The sequence below is a fragment of the Nerophis ophidion genome, linkage group LG07, assembly GCF_033978795.1.
Source record: "Nerophis ophidion isolate RoL-2023_Sa linkage group LG07, RoL_Noph_v1.0, whole genome shotgun sequence".
Taxonomy (NCBI): domain Eukaryota; kingdom Metazoa; phylum Chordata; class Actinopteri; order Syngnathiformes; family Syngnathidae; genus Nerophis; species Nerophis ophidion.
Window position 1 is genome coordinate 15,838,524 of NC_084617.1, and position 9,660 is coordinate 15,848,183.

Below are 9,660 nucleotides of genomic sequence, written 5' to 3' on the forward strand. Positions count from 1 at the left end.
TTTTAAATTAATTAGAGCCCCGGCGGCAATTCAAGGAAATACGGTAGCTTTGTTTACCTAATCATTTGCATGAATCGGAATGTGCAAGTGTACCTATTGTTGTGGCCACCGAGTGTGTATTTCGCCACCGCGGTTATCAGATTCTTCCAGCGCATATCTGCAGCTCCAGGAGCAAACAACACAATGAACGCATAGCGAGCGGGACGAGAAAACAGCCATTTAGAGTCGCAAACTACAAAGCTGATGTATTTGTTCATATAAAATTATACAGAGGCCAATGAAAGAGTATGACGATGTGACGTCATCGCCGCGCCCACTTCCGGATTCTGGAGAGGCAGGAAAACGACAGCACACGGCAAGTAAACGAATTTGCACATATTTGTGAAAATATAACGTACATATATGACTTCTGCTAACGCCTACTTTTGTTTTTAAAAGAAATAAAACTGGCTTGGTGTTTTAATATTTTTGACATTGGCCATTTGTTTGTCGAATGCTAATGCTAAGCTAGTTTGTTGTTTACTTCCTGCTTAGACTATTATACTAGCAGTCATCTTGCACGCTTAGCTGACAAAACAACCGACGTAGCACTGCATTCACAGTTGTTTACCGATATATTCATGTCCGTTTTGCGTGTGGATGCACAGAAAAGCGTCGTCATGGGAAAAAGCTGCAAAGTGGTGGTGTGTGGCCAGGCTGCAGTCGGGAAAACCGCCGTCCTGGAGCAACTTCTCTACGCCAACCATGTTGCAGGTAAGCATTTTCCCTACTGAAATGAGATTTTCTTATTTAAACGGGGATAACAGGTCCATTCTATGTGTCATACTTGATCATTTCGCGATATTGCCATATTTGTGCTGAAAGGATTTAGCAGAGAATATCGACGATAAAGTTCGCAGCTTTTGGTCGCTAATAAAAAAGCCTTGCCTTTACCGGAAGTAGCAGACGATGTGCGCGTGACGTCACGGGTTGTAGGGCTCCTCACATCCTCACATTATTTACAATCATAGCCACCAGCAGCTAGAGCAGGGGTCGGCAACCCAAAATGTTGAAAGAGCCATATTGGACCAAATATACAAAAACAAAACTGTGTGGAGCCGCAAAAAATTAAAAGCCATATTACATACAGATAGTGTCATGAGATATAAATTGAATTATGAGGACTTAAAGGAAACTAGATGAGCTCAAATATAGCTACAAATTAGGCATAATGATGCAATATGTACATACAGCTAGCCTTAATAGCATGTTAGCATCGATTAGCTACAGTCATGCAGTGACCAAATATGTCTGATTAGCACTCCACACAAGTCAATAACATCAACAAAACTCACCTTTGTGCATTCATGCATAACGTTAAAGGTTTGGTGGACAAAATGAGACAGAAAAAGAAGTGGCATAAAACATGTCATAGAAAGTAGGATAAATAATACATGTGAACCAACTACAGTGAGTTCAAGCACCACCAAAATTAGTAGGATAAAACGGTGCTCACCAAATACTCGAATCAGTGAAGCATGTTTAATATAAACAGTGTGCTTTATAACAATTAGGGAGGTTTGTGTCATGTTTGTCCTCCTACAGAAACCATATTAAAACACAAAATATATTTTTTTATATTTTCCCCCCCTCATCTTTTGCCATTTTTCATACATTTTTGAAAAAGCTCCAGAGAGCCACCAGGCCGGCGCTAAATAGCCGCGGGTTACCGACCCCCGTCTTAGGGGAAATTGCAATTTTCAGCATGTGTAGATATGTGTTACACATCAGGCGATACCGAAAATAATTAATATTTTTAGTTTTTTTTATATCTTATTTATATTTTGCACAATGGGGGCAGCACGGAGGGAGAGGGGTTGGTGCATCTGCCTCACAATACGGAGGTCCTGAGTAGTCCGGGGTTCAATCCTGGGCTCGGGATCTTTCTGTATGGAGTTTGCATGTTCTCCCCGTGACTGCGTGGTCTCTACGGGTACTCCGGCTTCCCCCCACCGCCAAAAACATGCACCTGGGTGGGTATAAGGTGATTGGCAACACTAAATTAAAGTTCAAAAAAGGGTAATTAGAATAATACACAAAGCGTGCTACTATGAACATACCAATCCATTATTTATAAGTTCTAATGTGGTGAAATTTTCAGATATTGTGTTTTTAAAAACAATGGAAATTATGTTTCGAGTAAAGAACAACAGCCTTCCGGCTTGTATTCTCAGGTTATTTCAATTAAGAGGAGAAAACTATAATTTACAGGGGATATTCATTTTTCAAATCGGTAAAGCAAGAACGAATACAAAATACAAATGTATTTCAGTTTTAGGGGTTAAAGGCCTACTGAAATGAGATTTTCTTATTCAAATAGGGATAGCAGGTCCATTCTATGTGTCATACTTGATCATTTCGCAATATTGCCATATTTTTGCTGAAAGGATTTAGTAGAGAACATCGACGATAAAATTCGCAACTTTAGGTCGCTAATAAAAAAGCCTTGCCTGTACCGGAAGTAGCAGACGATGTGCGCGTGACGTCACGGGTTGTAGGGCTCCTCACATCCTCACATTGTTTATAATCATAGCCACCAGCAGCAAGAGCAATTTGGACTGAGAAAGCAACGATGAAAGATTCGTGGATGAGGAAAGTTAGAGTGAAACACCCAAAAAGAGAAAAAGAAAAGGCGAAGGCAGTGGGAGCAATTCAGATGTTATTAGACACATTTACTAGGATAATTCTGGAAAATCCCTTATCTGCTTATTGTGTTAATAGTGTTTTAGTGAGATTAAAAAGTCATACCTGAAAGTCGGAGGGCTGCGGTGACCGCCAGTCTCTCTGAGAGAAGCCAATGGAGGAGCCAAGATCACAGCTGCCTATTTGACAGCTGCGGGAGGAGGTCGCATAATCCGCTCAAGTCTCCGGTAAGAGCCGACTTAATATCACAATTTTCCCATCCAAAAACTTGCTGGTAGAGAAACTTGTTCGCTTGACTGCTCTGTGTTAAAGCTTCACAACAAACAAAGAAACACCGGCTGTGTTTCGGTTGCTAAAGGCAGCTGCAATCCACCGCTTTCCACCAACAGCATTCTTCTTTGTTGTCTCCATTATTAATTGAACAAATTGCAAAAGATTCAGCAACACAGATTTCCAAAATACTGTGTAATTATGCGATTAAAGCAGACTACTTTTAGCCGGGAGTGGTGCTAGGAGAACATGTCCGCTCCAACCATTAACGTCACAAGTACACGTCAACATAAGCGTCATCGTTCCGCGACATTTTCAACAGGATAGCTCGCGGGACATTTAAAATTGCAATTTAGTAAACTAAACCGGTCGTATTGGCATGTGTTGCAATGTTAATATTTCATCATTGATATATAAACTATCAGACTGCGTGGTCGGTAGTAGTGGGTTTCAGTAGGCATTTAAATGGTGGAACAAGCTCAGTGATGAGCTGAAGACATGTACTTCTTTGGTAAGGTTTAAGAAAACATTGAAAGATGAAATAAGTGAAAATGATAAAATATAGTAACAATTACTTTCATCCCAATGATTTTTTTTTTAACGTTGAAGTTCCAGGTAATCTTATTTTCAGTGAAGTTATAGGATAGGCAAATATATCCTTGGCTTCAGCCTATTCCTTTTTCGGTCAATCTTTTTCTTTTCTTTTCTTTTTGTGTGTAAATGTGTGTGATTGTTCTATATGTATAATCTGTATTGTTAAACTGGTCACACAAAATGGTTGATGGTTTATTATATGACCGAAATAAACTTATTTCATTCAATTCATTCAAATTGGCCCTAGTGTGTGAATGTGAGTGTGAATGTTGTCTATCTATTTGTGGCAACTTGTCCAGGGTGTACTCCGCCTTCCGCCCGAATGCAGCTGAGATAGGCTCCAGCACCCCCCGTGACCCCGAACGGGACAAGCGGTAGAAAGATGGATTTTGCACCATCTCCCCATTGGCCTTTACGATGGCAATGGAGATCATTATTAGAGCCTCGAAATCGGATGTTGGAGGAGAACGACTACAATGTTGTCAGAGATGACCACCAATTCGAGCCTAAATGGACGATATAACAACACTCACAACAGCTGTCCCCTGCACCAAGCGATGAAGCGATGATATACTTACCCTCCCTTTCACCACTCCACACTGACTGCTACCGTCAAGATTGTTCCTACTTACCAAAGGGATTGAAACATCTAGTTATATTTGCTTTACCATATCCAATCAAAAATAAGGACCAGGAGGAAAATATGTGACGTGTCAAACATTTTTATTTCAAATGTAACCCTCTGATATCTCATCGATAAAGGCGGAAAGTTAAGGAAATGTCAACACAACCAAGGAAAACACTCAGTCAATGTAAACAAAATTGTAAAATCTCATTGAGAACTTATCAAGGCCCTCTTAAAATGATGGTAGAAACATAAGGAATATGTAAGAAATGTTTAAAGTGTAACAAAGTAATGCAGAGTGGGAGAATGTAAACATAGAGAAACCCGAGAAGAACTATTTTCAGATTTCGTGCCAGGAAGTGACAGTTATGTTACATTTTATTCGGTCTGTTATTCCTATTTAAGTGTGGAAATAAATTATTTTGTGTAGTAGTTATTATTGAAATATTACTGGACCCAATTACTATTATTTTAAAGTAACACATTCGTGATTAATTGTATCTATACGGTCCTGCACTTTAGTTCCTACCTGTTGTTTCCGTATACCCAAATAGGGAACGGACGAGGGTTGAAAAGACGTAGAGCAGGGGTCTCAAACTCAATGTCCCTGGGGGCCACTGGACGCAGAGTTTGAGTGAGGCTGGACCGCAAGAATAGATTTGTTCAAAAAAAATGTTGCATACTCCTCAGCATGTGTAGTTGTATAATGACGTCTCAAATTGTATCCCTTGTGCATCGCAACTTTTTCTTTGCAAATAAGATAGTCGGGGTGCCCCTGTGCTCAACAAAAAATATTGCATCTCTCCTTGAATTGTCTTTGCACATCACTAACCCTTCTCTTCACTGCAGGCTTTGAAAAAGACATATTTGGGGTTGTGGAATATATTTGTATTTAGCCGACACACGGAGAATAATGGTATTTCCGCAATGTGTGTCCTTCGCTTTTCCTCCCTACAGCAACACGGCGGTCGGCGGATAATAGCCAGGGCAGTACTGGGATAGCGAGAGTATGTTTGCTCCCGGAGTATAGAAATATACTGTATGTTGGGTTCATCGTGTGAGGCAATGCAAAATAAACAATAAAAAAAAACAAAAGCAATGGATGTCGAGCGGATCTAACATGACATTGTGAAAGTCCCAACCATAGTGGATCTAACATAACTGTGAGAATCCAGTCCAAAGTGGATCCAATATAGTAGCGAGAGTCCACACTCATTTGCCGCTTTTCCACTAATGCAGGGGGAGGCAACCCAGAACGTTGAAAGAGCCATTTTGGACTCAAATAACACAATGCTGTCAAGCGCCATTCATATAAAACTCGCGGGCCGAACTAACATTAAACTTTCATATTAAAGTGGGGGGCTTCACGGTGGAAGAGGGGTTAGTGCGTCTGCCTCATAATACGAAGTTCCTGGAGTCCTGGGTTCAAATCCAGGCTCGGGATCTTTCTGTGTGGAGTTTGCATGTTCTCCCCGTGAATGCGTGGGTTTCCTCCGGGTACTCCGGCTTCCTCCCACTTCCAAAGACATGCACTTGGGGATAGGTTGATTGGCAACACTAAATTGGCCCTAGTGTTTGAATGTGAGTGTGAATGTTGTCTGTCTATCTGTGTTGGCCCTGCGATGAGGTGGCGACTTGTCCAGGGTGTACCCCGCCTTCCGCCCGATTGTAGCTGAGATAGGCGCCAGAGCCCCCCGCGACCCCAAAAGGGAATAAGCGGTAGAAAATGGATGGATGGATGGATTAAAGTGGGGGCCGCAAAATAACGTCTCGCAGGCCGCGTGTCTGAGACCCCCGATGTAGAGGGTCTGTTTGAATTTTTTTTTTTTTTTAACTGTCATTCTGGCAGGTGACTTTTCCTGTTTTACCAACAATTTCTTCGCTCTCTGCATCACTTATTTCTCCATGCAAAGAATCAACCGAGAGACAACAAGATGGTGCAACCAAACGTAATAGTCGATACTGTTACCTGATTGGCCGTTAGCACATCACTCCCATTGATCACTTCCTGTTTTGCTAAGTTACCACAGCGCAAGTATTTTTGTTCATGCAATCGCCAAAAAAATACATGTGCTTTGCTGTGGAGTTTGTTTTCCCACTCCATACTTAGGGCCCTCTTAGGAGCCAAGTGTGAGATATATATTTTTTTACTCACCCTCCTCCAGATCCAGTACAGTATGTGTTTGTCTAATCTTGACCGGGTTTGTGCTGAAAACTGCATGTTGTTGTACTTGTGCAATGACAATAAAGATCCACCCATCCTTGCTTCGTCACTGAAGAAAAAATATAAATATACAAAACGTTTTATGGAACGCATTTAATAATAAGTACGTGTCTATCGTGATATATATTGATATTGTTTTATCGTCCCAGCTCTAGTTATGATACCGCCTATCCTGACTTTGCTCTCAGGTTCAGAGCCCATGGAGACCCTGGAGGACATTTACATCGGCTCCATTGAGACCGACCGGGGCACCAGGGAGCAGGTGCGTTTCTACGACACCCGTGGCCTCCGGGATGGCGTGGAGTTCCCTCGCCACTACTACAGCTTCGCCGACGGTTTTGTGCTGGTCTACAGCATCGACAGCAAGGAGTCCTTCAAGCGCATGGAGGCCCTCAAGAAGGACATCGATCGGCACAGGGACAAGAAGGAGGTGAGGGGCATACTTGCCAACCTTGAGACCTCCGAATTTGGGAGATGGGGTGGTAGGTAGGTACGTAGGTAGGTAGGAAGGTCTTTATTCTCATTGCAACAAGTACAACAACATTTTTGTTTACAGCACAAACCCGTTCAAGATTAGACAAACAAACAGTGTACAGGGTTACAGAACAGAATGCAGATAGGTCGCCACAAGGCTCCCCGTGAAAGATGGGAAAAAGGTCAACGCTGGGGAAGAAGATGAGTAAAAAAATACAATCTAGACTGAGCTCCTAATGGGGGGCCTAGTCTGGAGTGGGAAAAAACCTCAGTGCAATGCACACATAAACACGTTACATTTAATCACAACAAACTCGCAACAGAGGGGCAGGAAGTTGGGGCCCTGGAAGGCGACCGCTGCTTTGAAGCGCTGCCATCCGACCATTACCCCGTGGGGAAAAAGCGGTGGTGAAGGCGTGGGGTGGGGGTGGGGGGCGTGCGTGTATGCCCAATTGTCTTGGAAGTGATGATGTAATGTTTTTTAGACCGAGGCCGATCTTGAAAGTTCGACTCCAGGTGTCGGTTAGGAGGGAGGGAGGTCAAAAGCGTCTTTCATTGAGGTGTCCTTGGGGGCGTTTTCAGAACAACCTGGTCCTGTTTCCACAGCGTCAAGGCCTTCCGAGGGAGTCAATTCGTAGATTAGGTTGTTTTCCGCGAGCAGACAAAAACAATGACTTGTCTGTTCTATTCATCCATGCTGGGTGTTCTCAAATTCAATTCAATACTCCTGAATCGGAGAATGGAGGTGGGTGGATGGGGGGCAAGGTTTGGTGGTAGCGGGGGGGTGTATATTGTAACATCCCGGAAGAGTTAGTGCTGCAAGGGGTTCTGGGTACTTGTTCTGTTGTGTTTATGTTGTGTTATGGTGCGAAATGTGTTTTTAATTTTTGTTTGGTGTGGGTTTACGGTGTGGCGCACATTTGTAACAGTGTTAAAGTTGTTTATACGGCCACCCTCAGTGTGACCTGTATGCCTGTTGACCAAGTATGCTATGTATTCGCTTGTGTAAAAAGCCGCATATATTATGTGACTGGGCCGGCACGCTGTTTGCATGGAGGAAAAGTAGACGTGACGACAGGTTGTAGAGGACGCTAAAGGCACGCCCCTAATACTGTAGTCCGGGTGGAAATCGGGAGAAATTAGGGAAAATGGTTGCCCCGGATGATTTTCGGCAGGGGCACTGAAATTAGGGAGTTTCCCGGGGAAATCGTGAGGTTTCGCAAGTATGGTGAGGGGATGACTAACAACAAAACAAAACTATGCCCCTTTTCCTCACTTTTGTTTACATTCCAAAGTAAAGAGGCATGGAGATGTGTTACACTGCTGCTACTGCTTTGTATGGTCGGCAGGGGCACTGAAATTAGGGAGTTTCCCGGGAAAATCGTGAGGGTTGGCAAGTGAGGTGAGGGGATGACTAACAACAAAACAAAACTATGCCCCTTTTCCTCACTTTTGTTTACATTCCAAAGTAAAGAGGCATGGAGATGTGTTACACTGCTGCTACTGCTTTGTATGGTCGGCAGGGGCACTGAAATTAGGGAGTTTCCCGGGAAAATCGTGAGGGTTGGCAAGTGAGGTGAGAGGATGACTAACAACAAAACAAAACTATGCCCCTTTTCCTCACTTTTGTTTACATTCCAAAGTAAAGAGGCATGGAGATGTGTTACACTGCTGCTACTGCTTTGTATGGTCGGCAGGGGCACTGAAATTAGGGAGTTTCCCGGGAAAATCGTGAGGGTTGGCAAGTGAGGTGAGAGGATGACTAACAACAAAACAAAACTATGCCCCTTTTCCTCACTTTTGTTTACATTCCAAAGTAAAGTGGCATGGAGATGTGTTACACTGCTGCTACTGCTTTGTATGGTCGGCAGGGGCACTGAAATTAGGGAGTTTCCCGGGAAAATCGTGAGGGTTGGCAAGTGAGGTGAGAGGATGACTAACAACAAAACAAAACTATGCCCTTTTTCCTCACTTTTGTTTACATTCCAAAGTATCAAGGTTTTCCCTTTGATGCCACACCCAGGTGACCATCGTGGTGCTAGGCAACAAGCTGGACAAGCAGGACGAGAGGAGGGTGGACGCCAACATGGCGCAGAACTGGGCCAAGAACGAGAAGGTGCGCCTGTGGGAGCTGTCGGTGGCGGACCGCCGCACGCTCATCGAGCCTTTTGTGTACCTGGCCAGCAAAATGACGCAGCCGCAGAGCAAGTCCACCTTCCCCCTCAGCAGGAACAAGAACAAGGGCAGCGGGCCGACGGACGGCTGAGCAGGCGGACACTCCTATGTACAGTATCCTATGTTTGATTTATGCACAGATTTTTTTTTTGCATTGCAAATCCCACCAGGGTATGTGACACAGTTGGGATCATGTCAGCATCAATGTATGACTTTCCACATAAACAATGACATTCTGATCCCGCAGATTAAACCACCGCGGATGCATTTGCATGTATGAGATACAGGCGAACTATGTACACCTGTAGATGTGCCAACAAGAGGCATGGAGATGTGTTACACTGCTGCTACTGCTTTGTATGGTCACTGGCTGTTAAACGTTTTCAAATATTGGATTCACAACAAGCCTTATTCTGAGAATGTTGCTGAATGGGACCAAATATAAGCAGCTCCTATTTGTTTTCCATTTCCTTAGAAAAGTGTGATTTTGTTGATATTGTCTTAAAAATATAATCCGTCAAATGGAATGCGTGTCTTAATATCGTTTTTACGACTGCTCAACCAGTATTTGTTGGCATGTACGGTAAAGAGAATAAAATACATGTGCCTAATCCTC

General features: G+C 43.3%; 1 protein-coding gene across 2 annotated transcripts; it reads left to right on the plus strand.

Moving 5' to 3' along the window:
- The first annotated feature begins 215 nt into the window (after positions 1 to 215).
- Positions 216 to 9,660, plus strand: nkiras2 (NFKB inhibitor interacting Ras-like 2). 2 transcript variants are annotated; one of them, XM_061905443.1, is made up of 4 exons: positions 216 to 355; positions 648 to 753; positions 6,584 to 6,825; positions 8,893 to 9,660. In XM_061905443.1, the coding sequence occupies exons 1-4, from the start codon at positions 278 to 280 to the stop codon at positions 9,133 to 9,135; spliced, it is 669 nt and encodes a 222-aa protein (XP_061761427.1). In that variant the 5' UTR covers positions 216 to 277; the 3' UTR covers positions 9,136 to 9,660. The 2 variants fall into 2 exon arrangements, with proteins under 2 accessions (XP_061761427.1, XP_061761428.1); XM_061905444.1 differs by having other exon boundaries at positions 304 to 359.

Bases quoted from the DNA above. Each gene is read 5' to 3' on its own strand.
- nkiras2 (XM_061905443.1), top strand. From the start codon at position 278: ATGAAAGAGTATGACGATGTGACGTCATCGCCGCGCCCACTTCCGGAT. The intron at 356-647 runs GCAAGTAAACGA...GTGGATGCACAG, and splicing joins CAGGAAAACGACAGCACACG to AAAAGCGTCGTCATGGGAAA. The intron at 754-6,583 runs GTAAGCATTTTC...CTTTGCTCTCAG, and splicing joins CTACGCCAACCATGTTGCAG to GTTCAGAGCCCATGGAGACC.